Raw genomic sequence first — 22,828 nt, forward strand, 5'->3', positions numbered from 1 at the left:
CCTGTTTCCTGCAGCTCGGGCTCTCCATCCCAGCCCAGGGTTTTATGGCTCAGGCTCCAAGAGGTTTTCCCAGGTCGCGGAAAAGGGCAGAGCAGCAAAGCGAATCTGCTCAGGCAGAGAATAACCGGGATCGACGCTTTAAAATAGGAGAGCAATGATTTTATAGAAGAGTTAAAACCTTGAGCCGCCATTGGGAGTTTGGTTGAAGAAGCTGTTTCTGAAATTGATATTTTAAGGGGAGGAAAGTCCTTTAAAATGCCATGAAAACAGCCCACTCCAGATGGGCAGAAGTCAGGAATTCCAGAGGGAAGTGTTGGAAAGCTGCTGGCTCTGCAGCGTGTGTCGTGTCTGTGAAACAGGAACAGGCTCTGATATTTCCTGGCTCTGTCAGAAATACAGAAACTCTTCAACACCCACTCTTTTCCCTGACTTTCTGAATCCCAGCCAGGATTAAAGCAAAGTTAAAACCTCCATAACTTCTGAAAAATGGTGAAGCTTCCATTCCCTTCTCTTGACCACTCTTGAGAAATAAATGGAAAATATACAGAAAATACAGGAGAAGAGTATAGAAAAATAGCAGCAGACTTTCAGCCTTTTAATTTCTAAATCTTGTAATAGTATGTATTAGTACAGGATAAAACAGAGTAGCTCTTTTAGTAGTTGTAGTAGTAATAATAATGATAATAATAATAATAATAATATCCAGGGCATCTTTTCCCCCCAAATAGAATCTGAGTACTTAGACAAAGGGAAATAAAAACCAGGCCCAGCTTTAATGCACAGAATTTGGGCCAAGCAGACAGACTTGGTTCAGCATTTTAATAAACTTGGAGAAGAGGAAGTGCTTAATAGGAACCAACTTAAAAGCTTAAATAAGGAGGAAGGAAAAAAGGAGGCTTTTATGTCCAAAATGAAGACGTCATTCCTGAAAGTCTCTTTTGAAATCTTGTTTTCCAGGTTATTTCTCGAATCACTGCACTTATCAGCTTTAATATTTCAGTGCTACTCTGTACAATTGAGGAATTAAATTGTATTAATTCAGATATGTTGTTCTTAACCTTCAACTCACTTATCTCTGCTTTGTATCTTGGGAATTACAGCAGAAGGAAAGAAAAGGCTTAATGGAACACAGACCTCTTACTCCTGGATTTTATTCTCCTGATAAACATCCGGCCAGGCCAAACCATTATAAATCAGTAAATCTACAGTTCACCACTGATAATAATAAAAATCCCCAAATGGAATTCTTCCTTTCTTGCTCAAATCCAGTTTCTGAGAGCTTTTTAGGGAGCAGAGCAGCCGGTTAGATAACTTTGTTTTTGTGCTTCAGTGGATAAAAACTTGGAGACAGCAATGGAAAAAAACCCCAAAACCCCAAAAAAAACCCCCAATGGCCAGGCTGTAAAGATTCCTTTGGCATATTGAACTGAGAAATTTAAACACATTGTCTTATTCCTCATGGTTTTGAGCTAGAAAATTGTCCTTAATAATTTCTTTTAGCTTGCTTAACTTCATTTACCTCCTGTGCCTGGCCTGGACTTTCAGAGCCCCACAGACTGCTGGATCCTCCTTGCTTAGGGAATTTGTTGGATAAACCCACATTCACTTCCCAGATTCATACACTTCCCAAAGTTTGCTCCTTCGAATTTGTTCATGTCTGAATCAAACCTGAAATCTGGATTTGAACACTAAGAGACACCTATGACTGATAATAACCTGAACATTATTCTTATTCCATCCAGTGCATTCATTTTAATTTTCTTGGACTTCTGGGATGTTTTTAGAGTGTCTTATATTTGTATAAAGCCATTTGCTCCTTGAAATGAATCTTTATGGCTGCTGGCTGCCCAAAGCTGCAAACCCTGGCTTTCATCTCTGCTTGGAAAACACCTCCAAAACCATCAAATCCAACCTTCCACTGAATTAAAAAAATTAAAAAATGAAAAGAATGTGAGCCTCAGTGCGCTGTTGCTGGCTGCAGCCAGAATTCAGAGCAGACTAATGGATGGTAATGGATGAGATGCCTTTTGGGATTATTAATGGGGAAAGGGGGATTGCTGACTCGCAGGAAATGCTTGCAGAGCTCAGCACCTCCCTGCACCTCCTCAGATTGCTCTGTCTGGCCTGGCTCCCAAACCCAGGCTGCAGCTTCCCCCTAAAAATGGGGAACACTTCACTAAAATTAGAAAAAAATTGCAGAGTCAGGCTGAAAATGCAGTTGTAAGGTTGGCTGGTTTGCCTGAGTTTGCTTTATTTGTGTCAGCTCCGTTGATGGTGTGGCACACAAATGAACCAGTGACATAACTGGGGCTCCAGCAGAAGTTTCCATCTTCTTTCAGGCCATTTTCACTCCAGTCCAGCTTCTCCAAGGATGGGACAGAGCTGCCACCACAGGCCTCAATTTCATTTATTCAACAGGAATTACATGGAGGGAAATGGGAGAACAGAGACCTAAGGCTGAGACGAGCCCAGTTGGAGGGGGAGCTGAAGCCTGCAAACTGGAGAAGAAAAAACTCAAAAATCCATTTTATCCTCATGGTTTTTAGTGGAAATGAGTTGTAAATGAGGTGGATCACCAGGAAAATTGGCTTGACAAGAATCCAGCAGCTGTTTTATTTCACTGTCCTGTCCATTGGTGCTTCTGTTTCGTGTCCTCAGAACTCCTGTGGGCCTGATTCCCACTTCCACATTCCTGATCCCATTCTTCCAGACCTTTTTACCTGGCTGTGTGGCTAGTGATTGTTGCTTTGGGCAATCAGCTAACTACACTGCCTGGCAACCAGGCTGATGGCAGAGCCTTTCACCTTTACCTTTCCTTTAAAAAAGCCCCGGCAAGTTCTGGCATTATTAATTATTTTCTCCAATTAAAATCCTTAGTTAAGATAAGTGGTAAGAGGAAAAAACCTTATACCTACAGTGAGTTTAATATTTAATCACTGCTCAGAACTCCCTTCACTTACCAGCTTGCTTAATAAAACATGAAAAACAAATGAAAATTTTTTCTATCTGGCAGATAAACTGAAGGATGCAACCTAAAAAAATTCCTAGTCCAGTCTGGGTGTATAAACAATTAAATATGCAGTAAATGTATCATTTAAATACCAGGATTCTTGGTGCAGGAAAATTCCTGAGGATTTTAGCAGCAACTTCAAGACATCAAAGATTTCACTTCGTATTTACCAACACACTGCTGTGGGAAGGTAAAATTCTGGAAACAAAGCTGCAAAGAAATCACATTATTGAGGATTTTGCAGTAGGAATAAAGAAGTTTGGAGTTTCCAGGCCGAGGCTGGAGCAGGGAATCCTGTGCCTTGTTTTGATGGCAGTGAAATTAGTGATTGTGGGATGAGGGATACAATCAGCTAACTACACTGCCTGCAAACCAAGAACTTCTCCTGGAGTCATGGAATTCAAACCTGGAACGAAAGAATGCACTTCCAATAATTATATTCATATTCTCCATCTCCTCAAATGCTCTTAAAATAATAAGGAGCTGGCAATAATGGAAAATATTGGTCATATCACCCTTATTCTACTAAATTCCAAATATTTATATTTACACTTATATTTGCACTTATATTTATATTTGTATTTGTATTTCTATCTATATCTATACTTAATATTTATATCTATATTTAATATTTATATCTATATTTAGTATTTACACCACGTATTAAGAGTTCTCAAGAATAAAAACTGCAGCAAACACAACACAAAGATCTTTTCAAGAGTGCAAAGGCAAAGCAATCAAACACTGAAATAGAAATAATTATGCAGCCCCACAATGGGACAGAGAGATGAGGAATGGAGTCCTTGCTGTATCCAGAGGTGGGAGTGCAAATCCAGCTGCAGAATTGGGGCAAGACAAAATATTCCACGGGAATATCCTCGTGCCTGGTTTGCAGCATCTCAGGTTCGTGCTCACCCCACCTGCCCCTGTTCCCTGCTTGGCTCTGTGTCCTGTGCCACGGATTTTGTGCCCTTTCCACGTGGAGTTTTCCAGCATGAAGTGCATGGACAGCAGCAGCAGGGATGGTGGAATTGCACCATTTCCCTGAATTTCAGAAAGCTTCCCCCACCCCCCCAAAATTCAGGAACACAGATCGTGCTGTCAGTCAGGTGTCAGAATGCTCCAATCTTTTACACTCATTTGAGGCAGCTAAAGAAATTAACAGATCTGTTCCGAGAGTGTGTCAGGAGTTATCAGCAATTATGTCTCGTGTCTGATAGATGTGCATGCAATTAATAATGTGATAAAGCTGCTTTATATAGATTTATCAAGCTAAAACAGGAATGAGACACAATCTGTGAGCTTGCAAGGAGAAGTTTGTCTGCAAAAGAAACAATTTTGCCAACTTCCCTCCATAAATGCCTTAAAGAATTCAGGACTTACCCTCGAGGACTTACCTTGGAATAATCCTGATAAGGACAGCGTCGAGACTAAAACCATTTCATGGGAAGGGAAAAATGGATCGGATTCTTCGCTCTTCCCTTTCCCAGGCACAGCACCCTGTCCGTGGAGCCTTTCCCAGGCAGAATTCCTCTGGGGATGCTCCCATCTTTTCCCTGGGGCTCCTGGGCTGGAGTGTCCCAGTGGGGCGTGGGTCAGCCCCATGCCTGGGAGCTTTGTGTACTCCCTGTCACCATGGCCACCCGGCCAGGGGACTTCGGGACGTGCAGGTGGCCCTGGCCATGGGAGCTTTGTTGCAGGAGAGGTTTCCATGGGCAAAGTCAACATGGAAAACACACCCGGAGTTTCCATCCTGAGCCCACAGACGAGCGGCTGCAGGGGAGGGTGATCCCGGCTGGGGTGGCACCAGTGGCAGTCCCAGCTCACATCCCTGGACCTTGGGGCTCCAGCCTGGTTTAATTCCCACCAGGAATTCCCAAAAGGCAGAGAAGCAGCTCAGAGGGATGAGTGTCCTGTGCTGCTGGCACAGCGGGAGGCACAGGCTGCTCATCTTCGCCTTCTGCCCCTCTCCCCCTGGTTTTCGGGGTCTGCCCAGCCATTTCTCTCTGCTTGGCCTTGTTCAGCTCTGCAAATCATGGCATGCAAACAGAGGGAGTACACCCAGAGAATTTAAAGAGGTATGGCAACAGCTCTTGGACTCCATAAAATAAGCCCAGGTAGCTTTGCAGTCTTTCCTTTGTTATTTAATTTTAGGACATCCTGGATCAACACCACTGGAGTTTTTAGGGTTATTTTATGAAATAAATCATGAAATCTTAAATTAAATTCTAGTAATATGTAGTCCTCAAATCCTTAGAATTTTTGTGGCGTTGATCAGAATCACCTTCTGGTTCGCTCCAGTCCAAAATAATTCTTTTTACAGAAACTGCCTGGTTTAAGTAAAGGTGTGAGTTTGTAACCTCCGGGTATGAGGTTTCTTCTGCCCTCGGACTTAATGGTCCCTGGAATTGGTGCTGTGTTCACACCTGCAGCTTCTGAGTGTGACCAAGACAGTGACCAAACGAATGCAAGCTGCTTTTCCCTCAGGAGATTGTCACTGAGGATGCTTTTCCATATGCAAATCACTCAGGCTTTCCAATTTTTGTATCGGTATCTCCAAACTTCAGCTGCTTACCTGGAGGAATTGCCTGTCATCCATCACCCACAAAAATCAAATGGCTTGCAGAGGGAAGGTTGCCACTGGCAAGCTGCACTTGGTTTCTTTATTTCCATGTACTCAATCCTTTAAAGCAGGAAAACTGCAAAAAGTCCTGCAGGGGTGGCTCCTGCCAGAGCGTGTTTAGGGGAGCTGTGTTTGCTCTTGGTTTGGGCTGCAGTTACTACAGAAACTGTGCCTGAGTCTGTCCCTTCGTGGCTCAAGCCTGGGCTTGCCTGGTGACCCAGGGGACACCTCATTTAATCTGACTAAGAATGCTTGTGCCGAGCTGGGGGCCTGATCTGAGTCCCACTGAAGGCTCTGGACACGTTTCCCCTGGTTTCAGTGAGCTCTGGATCAGTCCCATGGATGTCCAGGCACTGATTTTGAGTGGTTTGGCTTTTTTCTGTTCCTAGTAAGGATTAAAACAGCATCATTTAACAAAAGGCACAAATATCTCCTCATTTTTCCCCTGCCTCCTCTCAGTCAGAACACTTGGCTGTCCATCCTGGGTTTTGCTAAATCTGCTGGGATAAAAACAGTTTCTGTTTGGATGCAGCTGGGAATGAGTGGGAGCACAATTTGTTGGCTGTTGTTTAATGGAGCTCTCTCTCCTTGGCACAGGCAGTGCCAGTTTTGGTTCAGACATTTTCTTCCTCAGCAGTTATTGCCCAAATAGGGCACCCAGGGCTGTGTTTTCTTCCAGGCAGTGACAACTGACAGCACTGGGGAGGATTGGAGCCCAGTTAATTTCCCTAATCAAACCAGCCAGTTTTTCTTGTCAATGGGGTGCCAGAACCACTCTCTGCTCTTCTGCTCTCTGTGACATTAACAGGAAATACTGCTTGAACTCCTGCATGACACTAAAAATACCAAGTTAAAAAGTTCTCAGAACTTCTGTTCTGAGACAATTTTAACGATCAGAGACAACTGGGTGAACTGCCGAGAACTTTGCTTAAATTTTCCCGTGTTTGTTGTTGTAAGTGTGTAGAATTTGACCTGACTTTTGCCTCCCGTCATCCAAGAAATATCACCTCATTGCAGGACTGGTTTCTCAGGTGAGGGGTTTGTTTGCTGCTCACCTGCAGTTTCTGTGTTAGCCATTGGAACAAGGAACCCAACAGAGGAGATGGAGGAGGGATCCAGATTTTCCTCTGCGTGTCCTTTGTGGATTCCAGTCCTTCACTCCTTTGCCACAGAATTTCCTCACTCACAGGGCCTGCCTGGACTTGCTGCATTAAGCAGGAGATGCCTCAAAATCCCATCCTGTGTCTGTCTCTCTGATCCAAACCACCTCGGCATTTGGGAAAGGACAGTCCCGGGAGAATTCCTGAGGCTGAAACGTGGCAGGGTCAGAAATTGGGATCAAAATATTCACCCCAGAGCAAGGGGTGGACTCCCCACGATGCCCACTGCTGTTCTGCAGTGGGAATTCTACTTTAGCTTGGATAGTTCAAGAATAAAAGGGAATCAAAGTTTAGAGGGAGAGGTCATGTCTTTTGTTAGGTTATTATCTGATATTGAGGAAAAACAACATGAAATCAAAGAAATCAGACTTAATATCAAGACTTTGGCCAGAAAGACAACATCATCCCTACAGGAATCCCAGTCTTTGGGTCTGGGGTTGTCTAGGAAACCCTGAGTGGACTGAACTTATTGAGAAGAACTTAAAAACTTATAATTATGTGCATTGCCCATCCTTTTTAGGTGGCAAATCTTGCTCTTTGATATTTCCTTGGACACCAGTTTTGTCAGATCAGTTAAAACCCCACAGATTTGTGGTGGTTGCCTCCAGTTTTTTGGTAACACCCACTTTTCCTGCAGTTCAGCCACGCTGCAGTAAAATCAGTGTGATCAAAACTTTAAAGTCACTTGCAAACTTTTACTTTGGGGTTTTTTTGACATGTCACCATGCGACAGATTTTTAAAAGCAAAGAAAAACTGATGCGGCTGCAGTGTTTGCAAGGGAATCCACTCAGCTCAGAAAATGACATTTTTAAAGCAAGTTTTATCTCCAGAATAACACTCAGGCCTCAGGCATGAAGAGCCAGTTTGGCTGTCCAGGAATGCTCCTGTGTTGCCCAGAGCTAATTCTGGATGCAGACAGAGTCAAAATCTTCGCAGACAGCACAGACAGAAAATGCTGAGTGGAAATCCTTCCCAGCAGTGCACAGCAGCAGTTTCCTGTTGTCCAACAGCATTCCCCAAAAATCTCAGAGCAGGCTGCCCTTGGCCTCTTTATCTCCATGAAAAAGGAAGGAATGACTCAGGGTTTTGCAGGGAACAAAATCCTTGTGTGTCATCCCGGGAGCACATGACGAGGGAACCCTTGTGGTCACAACACTGGGGGTTCTATGTCAGAGCTTTTTCTGAGGATCCTTTATCTGTCTCAGACTCTGATTTCTGTTTCTTTGGAGTGGTCATGGAAAGGGAAAGGTCCCCACTTGCTGAGGAAGTGTTTTGATATGTGAGACAAAGGAAGAGAAGGAAGATGGGGCTGTTTTGTGGTTTATTACTCATTCCTTAAAAGCAGAATTTCTACTGAAAGCCTTGGGGGGGTTTTTTCTTTTAACTTTTTTTTTGTGATGTAGAAAGAAACTGAAGCGCAAGGAGGGAATTGTGTGAGTGGAACTGTGCGAGTGGAGAGAAATGAAACACAGAAATAGCCAGAAATTTGTGGTTCAGGGCACACAATTTGTGCCTTCAGGCTCTGTATTTCTGTATTTCTTATCCCCTTGTCTCACCATCAACTCCCCAGGCTGAGATGTGAGCCTGGAACTGCCTGGCTGCTCCATCCCCAGCCCCATTAAGAGCCAGTTTTAAACACTCAGCTCTTTTTGCCTCCATTTGTTCTTTTGTCTCGGCAGTTCCTGGGATCTGACACTGGAGACACAACTTCCTGAGGCAGCAAAAGGGGAAAAAAAGGAACAATCAGCTCTTCTCTGGCTGTGCCCAGAGAATTATGGCTTGGGGTTTTGAACAACGAGCACAACTCTCAAATTTTGAGGAAATGAGACATTCCCTCTGTTTTAAACACCTGAAAACCGAAATAAATCTATGCTGATAATGTGAACTAGGAAGATCAGTGATGTGATAAATCCAGAATCAAGCAGTTTTCTAAATAGAGAACGCCAAATGTGAAGGTTTCACGTGGAAAATAATTGTGTTGAGTCTGCTAGGAGCAGTCAAGCACAATTCTAATCATTAATTAATTAGCTTGGTGCTGTTTTCCTCACGGTGAATATTAAATATTCCACGGGGATTTATGGGATAGACTGATGGACACAACAGAATAAAGAATGGAATCAATTAAATCCCCCTAAAAGAAGGAACTGATGTTGGAATAAAGCCAAGAAGATTGGAAATACCTTTGAACCAGCTGGTTAATTAATCTAACACACACCTGCAGCTCCTGCACACCTGAATGTTGCTGCATTCCTCAGCTCCACATGATTCCACTTCCATATAAAGCCTGACCAAACTCTGCCAGGGAATGGAGGGAGGGGTTTTTGGGTTCCCCCTCTGTCTAAATGATACAGGGCCTTGTGGTATTTTGTCTGTTTTCTTAGTGCCTCTTTGAGGTTGTTTGTGAAGTTTATCTCAAGTTTTCCCTGTCTCTGCTGTCAGAAGGTGATGCTTTTGGTTTTCTTTTTACGGAAAAATGCCTATATATTTGTAAGATTTGCTGCTTGTAATATGTGTGACATGTAAGAACTGTTACATTTTAAACTCTTTTTGAATATTATCTCTTAACCTGCTTAGTGTAGGGGCCTTCTAGTAACGCATTAAACTGGTTTTAATATCCAAAACTAAATTTAATCTGCTGTTTGGCAGTCAGGCTTATCCAGGCTCTGTCTATCTTGGCTTGTGCAGGTTTTGCAGCATCTATTCTTGGAACCTGATAGTGCCTTAATGTTATTAAATCTCTCTGGTGTGGTGTTTCATCTCTACTCCAGCAGCTCAGGCACCCCCTGTGCTGCAATTCAAGATGAAAGATGAAATTGCTGCTGCGGTCTTCTTCATCACAAAGCTGGTGAAGAGGGAAGGCAAGCTGAGCAAGGATGAAGTGGAGAAGTTTGCAGCTAGGCTGACCACGGTCCTGTTTGAAAAGTACAAAAATCACTGGTACCTGGCCAGTCCCTGCCAAGGACAAGCCTTCAGGTGAGAGGGCTGTTAGGAGATGGACAGGGCAGGTGGAGCCTTGGGTTGGCATTCAAGAAGCAGTTCCTGGAGGCCTTAAAGTGAAATAAAGGATGCAAAGGGAACCACCAGGATGCTCCTTAAGCTTGAAGGAAGGATTGTTAATTGGTGAAAATTACATTTATTTTTCACCTGAAAAGGAGTAACTAGAGAGCTGGGGGGGGAATCTTAAGACAAGTGCCTTAATTAGCCTCTGACTCCTGGGATGCAGAATTCAAGTGGTCTTAAAGTGATTTTTGGAATGTTTCTGTTTTAAACACTTAAAGCAGCAAATTGCCTAATTAGTAATTGATGAGAATTAAAAGCCAAGCCTTGTTTGAGTTGATGATTCAGCTTGTTGGGCTGAATTGCTCGTTGGGGCTCTAAGTGAGAACTTGCATCACCAGGTTAAAAGTGCTGAGGCGATAAATAGAGATTTTGGGTGTGCTCTGCACGAGCAGAACCTGCAAAGCTGCAGTGAGATCTGAACTCCAGCTGCACTTTGCTGTTCCCCAGGTGTGTAAGGATCAATAAACAGCAGCCACGGGATCCCCTGCTGGACCAGGCTTGTGCAGAGAGCAGCGTGGACTTCAACCAGCTGGGCTTGCCCGAGGAGTTGACGGTGTGGGTGGATCCCTTCGAGGTGTCCTGCAGGTGAGTTCAGAGCCTGGGGGCTGATAAACACCAGGTGCTGTGTACTTAATCAACCTAAACCTGCTCCCAGCCTTAATTAATACCTGAGGGTTTGCCCACTTTTGGTGTGAGCTGGCTCCTCCCAGAGCAGCAGCACTCACCTGCGGCCGCTGCAGGTACGGGGAGAGGAACGAGCCCTTCACCGTGGTGCGCTTCAACGGGGAGGAGAACCCCGAGCTGCCCCAGCAGATCAACCTTGCCGTGGGGAGGGCAGCCCTGGACAATCACTCTGGCAGCTCCTCGGATGAGGAGAGCTTCAGCAAGGAGCCCAAAGCCATCCCCACTGTCAGCAACCCCAACAGTGTGTACCAGGTGAGCCGGGGCAGTGGGGCTCAGGGGGGAACTTCTCACTCCAAAATTCCCTCAGATGTGCTGGCAGGTGGGGGTCAGGCTCTTCTCCCAGGGAAGCAGTGACAGGATGAGAGGAAAAAGGCTCGAGTTGCTCCAGGGGAGGTTTAGGTTTGATTTCTCCCCTGAAAGGGTTTTCCAGCCCTGGCATGGGGTGTTGCCGTCCCTGGATGGTGACCACCCTCCCTGGTGGAGTCACCAGCCCTGCAGGGATTTCAAGCATGTGTAGATGTGGCATTTGGGGACATGGGTTAGGCAACAGCTGGACTTGACCTTAGAGGGTTTTTTCCAACCTCAGCGATGCTGTGAGTGGGATGGAGCTTTGGTAGGAGGCACCGCTTGCTCCCTAAGCTTCCTCAGGAAGGAATGCGGTAGAATTTTGATGGCCTCGCTCCTCTCCTCTCTTTCCCCAGCACATTTTAACATTATTTCCCCTCTTACTGGTCAGTTCAGTGACTTCTGGAAGACATCCCTCCAGCCCTGGTGCCCGTACCTGCAAAGGACGCCCTACGAGGCCCACGGCTCCCACTTTGGCCAGCCCAGGGCCTACAGGGGCTACAGGTCCTACAGGCCCATGAGCGCCTTCCCAGGCCCACGGATGGACAGGTACCACTGGGTCAACACCAAGAGGTAGATCCGTGGCTGCTTTCAGACTCTGGAGCCCTGCTTTCGTTATGGGGTGAAGGCTGGCCCTGCAAAACCTCATAAGAATAGCACTTGCTGCCTAATCTGTCTGTGACTCTGTATTTATGAACATTTTGGGGGGGGGTTTTATACAGGTTTTTCAGTGTTTTAAATTGATGTTAACATAAGAATAAAGATGTAGTGTGAGACTCTTCTTGTGAGTTAAAAAGGAGATGCATAAATCAATAAATTTATTCTTCTCGTGAATTAAAAAGGAAATGAATAAATAAATGTGCATCTCCTTTTTAACTCACGAGAAGAATAAATTTAAATAAATAAATTTACTCTCCTTGCGAATTAAAAAGGAAATGAATAAGTCAATAAATCTACTTATTTATTTTGTCAAAGCCATCTGCTGGTGGTGCCTTTGAAGAGTGTTCAGGAGCTTTTTGGTGGAAACACCAGCATGTGAAGGAAGATAAAAACATCCCCCAAGCTGCTTTGAAGGATGCTTTGCTTCCTTCTGGCAAAGGTGTTGTGAGCCAAGACATAAATATCACCAGCAGGGATGTTGGGGGTATTTAGTGACTCACAAAAATATTTAAATGGTGCTGTGCCCCCATGAGGTTTGTACTGATGGGGGAAAAAAAGAGTTTTGGGTGGCTTTGCTCTTCTTCACTTGCTTTTTATCCACACTGGAGGTGGGGCTGGATTGGGGTGATTGGAAAATACTGAATATTTTGTGTTTTGATGTTTGGCTCTTGAATTTGGGAGGAGGAGGAGAGACTGATTCCCCAGGTTTAGGAGCAGGGATGGTCTTGGACAGTGCAGGAGCTGTACTGCTGGGTGGGTTGTAGCACAGAGCTGAAGTGTGGTGGAGAATGTTTCTTGCACTTTAAGTGTAACTCTGCAGATATAATTAACCCCAGTAACCATATCTGCAGTTTTTGCTGTGTCATAAAATCATAAAACTGCAACTCTCAGCTGCAGAGGCCTCAGAACACCTCCTGGAGGGATGCACTGGTTTAAAGAATAATTTATTTAACACCAGGAATTGAGTGAGTCTATATTTTGCTCCTGTTCCTGGAAACTCTGAGTCTGGGCTTTTGCAGCAATATTTCTTCTCACCACTTGGCTGTGGCCAGAAATGGCAGTTCCTCTGGCCAAAGTCTTGTCACTTAAATTACTGCACTGCTTTCACTCCTGCTTTAATGAGCCTGTAGGATGGAGAGGAAAAATACATTGTAATTAAGGTAAAAATAGAGGATTTTCTTTGGATTGAAGCCTAATGCCAAATTAATGCAGAGTAGCAGGAACCGAACCACCAAGTTTTGAGCACCATCACAACTTTCTGCCCTGGGCTATTTCCTCTTCCAATGCATTTATTTGTTTTACCAAACTCTCCTTCTCCACACTGGTTATTTCAAGGTAATAAGAAAGCAGATCTTCGTTGCCTTTACTACTTAAAAACTGCTGTTCATCCTCTATGATGTGCACCAGCTCCTCAGTTAATGCATCCACTTTATCCTCCAGTTCTGAAGGGGATGAGGAATTGACAGTTTCCTCTTCAAAGCTGAAAAACAGGGGAAATGTTTAATTCGAGAGGGAAGAAATGCCAGTATTAAAATTTTATCCATAGGCTCTTCACAGGAGCAAACCAGAAAGACAAATTTCACTGTACAGGGTGGTGGGGTAATAAATAGTAAATAATAGCTCCTGGTTAATTTTTCTCACCGTGCTCTCCTTCCACTGCTGCTCAGGGGATGAAGGAAATCCTCTTTTTTCTTCCCCAGCCTCTTGTCATTGAGTGTTTCCTCAGGTTTCACACGGAGCAAGAGGTTCTTCAGGAACACAGAAGTGGAGAGAGCAGATAAATGTTAATTTTAAGCCTTTTTGTAGACTCTTTAAATATCTTTTCATGGTATTGCTGTTTATGCTGACCTAATGATTTACATGAAATTAAATAATTTATTTTAACCTTCCTGCTTAGGAAGGGGGTTTTCTTAGCTGGGTTTTTGAAACCATTTAATTGCCACTCTAACAAAGTAAAAAATGAGGGGTGGTGAATTTTTTTCCAACCAGATCTTGTGATTTTTTTTTTTTTTTTGTTACCTTCTCAAGGAGTTCTGTGGCTGTGTGGCTTTTCGCTCTCACTTCAAAAAGTTGGGAGATCAGGTTTATTTCCTCTGTGGAGAGTGGTTCCTCCTTGAGCAGCATCTGATTTATCCCGTGGGATTTATCCCCCTGGGGAGCTGCTGAGAGCTGCAGTCTGAGGGAGAACATCTCACCAAGACAGGCCTTTAGAGCCTAGAGAAATTAAAAAAAAAAAAAAAAAACACCAAAAAAAAAAGACTTTCTGAAAGGTTTTGAGAACCTGCATCACACCAAGGTGTTGGGAAGGAAAATTCCAGTTCCCTCTTTATTTTCCAATGAATTTATCTGTGTTCTGAGCTAGGACTGTGATGATAAAGAGCTTTTCCTGCTGGATTCTCCCATTTACTGCCCAGGCAGGGGTTAGAATGGAGTTGTCTGGGTTTTATCTCCTCAGTTCTGGCAGCATTAACCCTTCTCTTTTAAAGTAAGAATTTTTCACAGGAATTAGTTGAATGTGGTTACATTGAGAAAATACTGATGTACCTGGTGGAAAAGCCTCAGGAAGATGGGGTTGGTGTCGTGGCTGAGGTCCCCAGCAGTGACGCGAGCCAAGCAGTGCACCAGGAGCAGCAGGAAACTTCCCACAGAGCCCAGACAATCCCTCAAGATGAAGAGTTTCTTCTTGGAATTCTGGGGGAAAAAAAGGAATATCCCCAGCTGGGACAAGGGCACAGCAGGAATTGGCTCAGCCCTCCCAGTGGTTTATCTCAGTTTCAGGTGAGTGCAAGGATTGGAATCAGTGCTGGGGGATATCCATGTGCACAGGACTTCATGAAATGATCTATGGTGTGAATTTAAAGCATTCCTGTATTCTCTGCTCTAGGCAGGTTTAGATTTATATTTTATGAACTTTAGAAAACTTTAAAAAATAACACTAAATAGTCACATTTTGTAATTTGTTTATAGTGGCCTGTAATTTAATTATAACAAATAAAATGCTGATACACTGACTCCTATAAAGCTGACCTAGAGAGAATTTGGTAGAAATGAAAAGTGGTAGAACTTGGTCAGGAGAAACTGGAAAATCAGAGCTGATTTAATGGATTTAAACATGGGTGTGTTAGGTTTGTGCTCAGAGATATCTGGAGATTATTAGCATTTGATGATTTCTTACATAAATATATTTCTTTCCTAGAAAGCATCAAGCTTGTACGACTTACAGAAAATATTCAGTCCTTGTCCTTTTGCTTCCCAGTCTCCTGGAACTTGATGGAGATAAAAATATTGCACGGATGTGGGGTGGACAAACCTGATAAAAGAAAGAATTCCTGAAGGCATCGCCTGGGGCATGGCTCTGGGGGAGGCTGGAGGCAACGCACAGGGTGATTTCTGGAGCCTGCAAAGAGAAGGGAAAATGCTGCTGTAAGCACTGGAGGCACCTCAGAGATTAATGGGATCTAAGTTCAATTAAATGTCAGCTCTGATTTGCAGTGGGTGCACAGAGCCAAAAAAATCCGCGTGGAAATGGAGACTGAAAATCCTTAGGATTTCCTCTTGCCAGCTTTTTAATTAAGTAAATGAAAGTGTGCTCCAGGCCTGGAGCTCTGGGTGGAGCCACTACAAGTTTATTATTGTTATTTATTTAATGCTGTTACAAAACACCCTGGAGAGTTTACCCAGAGGTGTGCTAAGAACTGTGCAGAGAAAATGAGAGAATCCTTGTTCTGAGGTTTAAAGGGAATATGTTTTATTACAAAATTATGCAGCAGGCAGGGATTAATTTCTCATTTCCTAAGTGGTGTGCTCAAGAAACAACAAATACAAGAACTGACTGTGGATCTTTGGACTGGAAAACAATTCCATGCTGTTGTGGAGAAAACAGAAGTGGAATTTATTTCCCAGTATTTGCACATTTGTCATTGTCTAATTGATTTTACTTAGTAAAAGTAAGTACCCTGTTGGCTGAAGGGTATTTTTGGGTAAGTTTTGCTGATGATCAGATTTTAAACACTCACTTTAATGTGAAATGTGAGGAATTGTAGGATGGAGAGGCCGTACTGGAACACCACAAACTCCCTGGGAGAAAGGGCTGCAGGATCCACTGCTGTTAATTCTCTTTCCTGACTCCTCGAGGACTCCTGCATGCCCTGAGCAGTAATTTCTGCTGCAAGAACAGTAGAGTTTCATTAGATTAATTGATTTCTATTTGCATTTTGTTTGTCCAAGAGGTAACACTGCAATACAGCTGGGTAAAAAACTGCATTTCTCATCTTTGTTATAATATTGTTCAAAGCAAAATGAATCCCTGTTGATGCATTGTGAATTTTTATAAGATGATCAAGGAAATGCCCAAAACTTTACTTTTCTTAGAGAAAATTCTCACAATTAAGGTCTGGAAAAGTGGCATTAATGACATGTGGCTTAGAGCTGGTCAGCAGCAAATTCAGGTGATTTGGGTGCTGAGTCTCTCTCCTTCACTGGCAGAGCCCTCTCCTCTAAAGGAGAGAATAACTGAGGTGTCTGTGCAGCAAAATCTGATCCTAACCAACAGCTCCCTAAAGGATGAAGCAGAAATCTTCCAATTACACCAAATTCTGGCTGTTTTATGAGAAGGAAAAATGCTAAAATTTACTTTTCTCCAGCCTTTGGCTCTGTCCCAGCCCAGCTGCCACTGCATGACTTCGGAGCTCATCGTTCACCTCCTTCAGGAGGCCGAGGAGAAAAGAGGCTTTTTTACACTTAATTCCATCCCCTGTGTAAAGAAATGTAGAAATGTTGTTTCCCCAAACAATCCTTTTCTTACCATGTTTGTCTGAGCAAACACTTCACGCCTGGGGATTTTTGGGGACAAGGTGAAACAGTGGCAGGAAAAAGAACAAAAGTCATCAAAATGACTTTGATTTTTTTACCTTGCAGAGGAGGTGCTGTGAGCTGAGGCTTCAGCAGGGTGATCCTGGATGCCATCAGGTGTTCTGCCTGCTTCAGCACCTTGATATCTGTGAGGACAGGATATCTGCAGGCGTTATCTGGCATAATTCCAGAGGGACTTACAGCCATTTCTTTTTCCATAAGCTAATTTTGACTTTCCTACACAGTATTCAGGCCTCAGTTTAGAAACGAACTGGTAGGATTAAAAGCTGTACTTTTCTTTTTTTTTTTACTAAATATCAAATTTTTGGAAGATGTTTAAAAATGTAGAAGTGTATTGGAATCTCTCCCCTGTTCATTTCCATCAGGGACCCCCAGGTAATGCATCAATATCAAAAAATAATCACAGGTCATTTAAATTCTCTGCCTTACTCTTAGTCAGGAACAAGAGGAGCTGATCCTCTGCCTTTGTCCCTGGAATCTGGGAATCCTGGGTGATGTGTGATGGGGAATGGCTGTTCTGCTGCATTTTCCCTTTTTTATCTCCTTCTAATCTCATTCTCAGCTTCTGCAAATCCAGCTGGAAATCCTTTCCTGAGGAAGACTTTCTCTCAGTGCATTCCTTCATCAAACTCTACAAGGAAAACAAAGAGATGAAACAGTGCCTGTAAAAAGCTGTTAAATTTCTCAGACCCTCTAAGGGTGAGCTCTGTGTTGTGGATAAGGCAGGTCTAGTCCTCACAATCAGTTAAAAAAACAACTCCAAAACCCCTAAACTCACCATTTTGGGCACAACCTATTTTAAGCAGCTGTTCTTCTCCTATCCCTTTCCAGTTTCCTATAGTATTACATTTCTGTTCTCTACTTTCAACCATTTTCTTCATATGTATTAATATAGATAACATTTATATTATATTTGTATATATATTCACATATGAAATGGGAATTTCATAATTCAGCGCAGCTACAGGCACGGTCTCATCAACACTATACCATTAATTTTATGTCCTGTCCATATTCAATTAAAAAACATTTGGGATTTGCTCTTTTCTAACCTGAAATGGATCAAAGCTACTTGAAATATTCTCAGTTCTTTTCTTTTCCAGGAAGTGCTTCAGCTGTTCCTTCAGCCTTCTTGTTTTCTGCTCTCTGAATTTTCTCACTTCATTGGTTGTGGCCTCTGCTTCATCCACAAACTGTAAATGAAAAAAAAAAAAGATCCAAACCCAAAGATCCTGGTATTGTTTTGGGAACTTTGATACTTGGAGAACAAAGTCCTCTGCACAGTAAGAACAGCAATTATTTATTATTTTCTGAATCAGAGTGCAAAGAAATCTATTTTGAGTTTTACCTTCTCCTGGCTGCAGCCTTTTAAGCTTCTCACCATTTCCCTGAAGTGGGTTTCTCTCAGCTGCAATAATCTTACAGCTTGTATAAATTCCAGCACTAAAAAGAAATACTCTGTGTTGTCCTTCAGGAGCTGCAAAATGTCCCTGCTGTCATCATCCATTGATAAATCCTGGAAGGTAGATTGGTCATGTGAAATACAACCTGGAATATCTGAACCTCCTTTTGTTAATTTAGTTTCTCCACAATGGATTGAGGACAGGTTTAAAAGCTAGAGTTTTGAAAACACAAAGTTTTTGGGAAAAAAAAAGCAGTGGAAATTGGGTAAAAGCACCTTGCAGTCCTTTATTTTTGTTATTAATAAACACCCAAATAACAAACCTATATCTACTGAAAATAGATACATGATTCTCTAAGGACCATAAAGTTAATCTGTGTTAAAATTGGATCTGAAGTAGAAAATCCCAGGATGGTTTCAATCCTTGTGGCATTAAAAATGAGTAGAATATCTTTTAATCTGGAATTGGCTTCATTTCTAGAAACATTTCTCTAAACAGACGCAGTTCCTGAGAGTTTGTAAAGTTTTGCAGCAACACACTGCAGGCTCTAAACTAAACTAGAGCATTTTAAATTAAAAAAGAGAATTTTACTTCCACCACGAGGTGTTCCAGGCCTGTGCCCTCCTTTTGGGATTTCAGGGCCACGTTCCTGAGCCTGTGGCAATCCTGGAGCAAAGTCACTGTTTGCCTTAGGTGCCTCTGGGAGAGGATGGAATAGGCCACAAGATTCCCAAATTTCTGTCCTTTGGTCTCCTGGATCACTTGTGTTTCTTTGGCTTTTAGCTGGGGAGAAAAAACAAAGTTTTACAGACTTGAGGGAAGTGTGGAAATGTTGCAACTTTGAAATTAGGAATCCAGAGGGGGAGAAAATTAACCATCCTAAAAATAATGGAATCCATCAGCTTCCCAAAAGACTTTTTAAAAGTTTCCCTTGACAGCACAAGTTAAATAATTGTGAATCCCATAAAACATTGCTGAAATAACTAGGCCAGGGGTTTTACTGAGCTCTCCATGCTCTGTGTGGCTGTTCATAAATGACAATCCCAATGTTTTAGCTGAGGTACCTTTTCCTCTGTCCGTGTTTGAAGCTCCAGCCTAAACTGTGCCTGCATTTTCCTCAGCTCAGCCTCGGATTGTGCATTCAAACCCTTCAGCAGATCCCCCTCCTGATGGTGCTCCTGGAGGAAAGCCACTGCTCTGGCTGCTTGCTGCTCCTCTCTGCTCTCAGCAGCCTCTCGGGCGGCTTCTTCACCTCGATTTCTGCAGCTGAGCCTGCTCAGGGTCCTGCTCACATCTTCTGGGCAAGCCCCAGTCTGAAGCAGGTAAGCAGAGGGAGAATTTTTTTTTTTTTTTTAGTAGAATGAACCTATTTTTCCTAGCATTGGGCATAATTACAGGGATTTGAGGAGTGGGGTTCTGCATGGGAGGTTTCTGTCCTTGCACCCCTGTAGATTTTTGGTCAGGGTGGGCGTTTGTGCACTTGGGAGTTGAGTGAGATGCCTTGAGGCTCATGCGGGGAGGGATGAGGCATGAAAATCACAAAATGCCTCTACCTGGAGGTCACTATAGAGATCCAGGACTCTGTACAGACACACTTGTCTCAGAGCTTCCAGCTTTACAATCTTCATCCCTGAAACCTGGAGCATCCGAGTTACAGGGGCTGGGGAGTGCTCGATTTCCTGGGAATGTTTCTGTTAAAAAGATCAAAAAAGGGTGGGGATTTCCCACTCCAACAAAGAGCTCTGTGGTCAGCAGGACCAGAGAAGTCCAGATCCCAGGGACACCTGCAACACTGGAATTTCTGTGAATATTGAAGCTGCTCTGATAACCGTGGGACGGCCAAAGCCAGCCGTGTGTTTGTGCCACCCAGGGTGGGTGACATCCATCCCTGCATGGCAGTGAGGTGACAAAACACAGAGAAAATGTCTCAAACTCACTTGCTGCTCGCTGAGGTCACAGCCTGGGCTTTGCAAGCCAAGCAGACAAAAGGATAACTGGTGTGGAAGTTCTTCCAGGAAGTGTTGGGGCTGTTTGGGCACTGTCAGCTCTGGGCTGAGGTTGGAATGTTTGATTTCTTCCAGGTGTCCCTGGAGCAGGGCTTGGCCAGCCTGGCTGTGGTGTTCTGAGAGCTCTTCCAGGAGTGAATCCAGTGTGCCAGTCCAGCTCTTCGTCCCCTGAAATGATGGACATCCCAGCTGAACCATCTGCACAATCCAGGAGCACCAGGTGAATGGGAATTGGGTCATACTGAGCCTGAGGTGTCAAATACTCAGCCAGAAACTAGAAATTCGTGTTCATTTAAGTGCCATCAGTGGGATTAAGTACCCAAGAGTTACTAAAAATTGAAGCCTCTTGTGCCTTAATATTGAGAGAGGAAAACTAAATCAGGTTCTGTTTTGCTTTGCCATAATCAGAAGATTTTTTTTTTTCCTTCTCTAATTTTGCTTCAATTTTTGGAAGCAATGTGGGAAAACTGAAAGGAATTTGGATAGGAAGGGGGGGAAACTTTCTTCTCCTGTGTGTCAGCTGAGAAATCTGAGATGACCCAATGCCAACCTTACCCAGTTTCCTTCGTGGCATTCCTTGGATGATTGGTAGAAGGAGCAGACAGCGCCCATCTCTTGTGTCAGCAAGGATATTTCCAGCTGTGCTCGCTCCCAGCTGTGCTTCTCCCAGAGGAACCTGCAGCCAGATGTGCAGACAGCCTGAAAACATCTCTGCTTTTCCATAATTATTGCCAGCAGCGCTTCCCTTATTCACACACACCTGGAGATCGGGGATCTCCTTTTGAACCACATGCCACCCCCAAAGAGAAACTTCCTGAGGAGAAAACTTGCAAATAAGGTATTTTTATGACCAAAAATTAGAGAATAATGAGAGTTTCTGACCTTGTGTGCATTTCTTGCTGCATGTGGGTGATCCTTGCTGCAGGTGAGGGGAGCAGAGCAGGGGATGTTATGGAAGCTGGGATGGTTTCCTGATTTTCTTCACTTTTTGACACCTCTGTGTGAGCAGCAGAGGCTTTTAAGGTGCTCCTCGAGGAGTAGCCTGTACAAGAAACAGGAGGGAAGTATATTTACTGCAAGAAATTAATTATTTTGCAAATTTACTGTAACTTTGGTGAGAGCTGACAAAGGAAACTGAGAATTACAGGTGATTTCAGGGCTCATCCCACTCAGGGGCAAATTTATACAAATTTAATTTGCTCGTTAAGCCCAAGGACATCTTTAACAAAACGGGATCAAAGTCTGATTTTCAGCTGTTGGATGGAGAATTCTCTGGATTTAAAGTTGAAATTTTTATAAGAATAAAATAAGGGCAGTGGCAGTGCCTTTCTCTTCTCTCTTACCTGGAGTCTCAGGTGAAAAACCATTTTTTCTGTTTTCCTCCAGCATCTGAATCACAGACTGGAGCAGTGGGATCAGTTTTTGTGGGATCACCTCCCATGAATTACTTGAGACCCCGCTGAGGCCACAAAACCTGGTGGTCTGAGAGTGTTCAAAGCTCTGTGGTGACCCAGAGAAAGGCACCTGGAACAGCACAGAGCAGACAGAGCTGTTTGATGCCTGCCAAAAATAGAAGCTGCACCACATGCTCAAGCAGATGAATTTATGCAGTTTTCAAAGATGAAACCTCTGAGAAAATAATAATAATAATAATTAATCTTTCAGCAATGTCTCTGCAATAGCAGCAGCTTTAAATGAAGTAAAGACCCAGTGTCACCTCCTGTTTATGGACATTGCAATTAATTCTTTTGCAGCCTATAAAATATTAAATGTCTGCTACACCAAAAGTAACATCTTACATGGCCATGCCTAAAATTTCTAGAAGAGAATTCAATTTGTTACTCCATGTATAAATTCAATTTGTTTCATTTATAAATATTGCTGAGCTGAGCTCTACCTGCTGTTTTGCCACTGTGCTCTCATCATCCTGCCCAGTTCCTGGGATGCTCAGAGCCTTTATCCAAAGGTTTTTCAGCGAGGATATTTCATTCATTACCCCGTGATACAGCGTTTTTACCTGAGGTGCAAAATGAAAATAAAAATGACGTTAGGAGTGAAGGGATAATTTGGAGCTGGTGAAGTTTTCCTTTTTTATGTAATAAACCCCAAACTGGGGTCAATTTTTGGTACAAACGCATCAATTCCAGCTTGGCTCAGACTGGGGAATGATGATTTCTCCCCATTATTTATCTGTTGCTGTGATCCAGCTCCCTCTGCTGTCCTTAAAGCCCCACTTGGAGTTACAGGAGTGCCACGGGTGGATTCATTTTTGGGCTGTGAAATGCTCTCCTATCGATTTCAGCAGCAAAATTTAGATATTTACTATAAAATTCGAATAACATACCCATGTATTCATTTATTAATCTCTCCTCAGTTTAACCTGCAGCTTTCCAGTGTAGAAAATCCACTTTTTTTTTTTTTTATTTTACAGATAGAAAATTGAAGCTGGAAGCTGAAGTCACTTTCCAAAAATTATATCAGTTCAGTACCAAGAGAAAAAAATTCTAAGAGAACCAAAATATTTTGCCTTAAGGTCACTCCTCTTCCCACTTGTGCAGGGTATAAAGAAAATGCTTAATAAAATGAGGATAGATTCATTTATCATCTTCTAAACAGCTGAAAGCTGAAATAAAGCATCTACCTCATAGTCAGGGGTTGATAAAACAATGGGGACAGACACAATTGCTTGGTTTTAGGCTTTTCTACATAAAAAGCAGCCCCAAATAATGATTTACCTCTTCTTTGAAGTGGCCCAGCGTGGTGGTCACAGACTGGGACTGCCTCAGCAGAAGTTCAAAGAAAACATTGGTGTTAAAGGCCTCGAGGTCTATTTGTCCTTCAGGCTCCCAAGCATCCCCTCTCCTCAGGAAACAGGCTGCAAGAGGAATTTTCCTTTCTTAATTGTGGGGGTTTTATTTCATTTGAGGCTGGTTCTGAGTACAAATGCCTGTCAATCCCTGAACGCAGCAGCCTTTGCAGAGTGCTGGACAGAGCGTTTTGGTTC

The 22,828-nt window shown here is 43.2% G+C and overlaps 3 protein-coding genes across 3 annotated transcripts; 1 reads left to right on the forward strand and 2 right to left on the reverse strand.

Moving 5' to 3' along the window:
- Positions 1-9,198: 9,198 nt before the first annotated feature.
- Positions 9,199-11,664, forward strand: BTG4 (BTG anti-proliferation factor 4). The gene is made up of 4 exons (XM_010403847.4): positions 9,199-9,767; positions 10,302-10,439; positions 10,595-10,790; positions 11,275-11,664. Exons 1-4 carry the CDS (start codon positions 9,595-9,597, stop codon positions 11,458-11,460), a joined length of 693 nt encoding a protein of 230 aa, XP_010402149.1. The 5' UTR covers positions 9,199-9,594; the 3' UTR covers positions 11,461-11,664.
- Positions 11,665-12,791: 1,127 nt separating this feature from the next.
- LOC109145231 lies at positions 12,792-19,134 on the reverse strand. Its single transcript, XM_019288597.3, has 13 exons — positions 18,883-19,134; positions 18,410-18,601; positions 17,764-17,931; positions 17,468-17,608; positions 16,845-17,046; positions 16,454-16,540; positions 16,177-16,296; positions 15,560-15,708; positions 14,854-14,940; positions 14,088-14,234; positions 13,563-13,757; positions 13,185-13,291; positions 12,792-13,023 (listed from the first exon to the last, which is right to left on the reverse strand). The coding sequence occupies exons 1-13, from the start codon at positions 18,928-18,930 to the stop codon at positions 12,792-12,794; spliced, it is 1,875 nt and encodes a 624-aa protein (XP_019144142.3). The 5' UTR covers positions 18,931-19,134.
- A 192-nt stretch (positions 19,135-19,326) lies between these two features.
- LOC120411237 lies at positions 19,327-21,820 on the reverse strand. The gene is made up of 6 exons (XM_039564730.1): positions 21,722-21,820; positions 21,168-21,348; positions 20,707-20,866; positions 20,380-20,500; positions 19,756-19,992; positions 19,327-19,509 (listed from the first exon to the last, which is right to left on the reverse strand). The coding sequence occupies exons 1-6, from the start codon at positions 21,815-21,817 to the stop codon at positions 19,327-19,329; spliced, it is 978 nt and encodes a 325-aa protein (XP_039420664.1). The 5' UTR covers positions 21,818-21,820.
- Between the last annotated feature and the right edge of the window lie 1,008 nt (positions 21,821-22,828).

This window comes from Corvus cornix, chromosome 24, assembly GCF_000738735.6.
Source record: "Corvus cornix cornix isolate S_Up_H32 chromosome 24, ASM73873v5, whole genome shotgun sequence".
In the NCBI taxonomy this organism is placed as follows: Eukaryota; Metazoa; Chordata; class Aves; order Passeriformes; family Corvidae; genus Corvus; species Corvus cornix.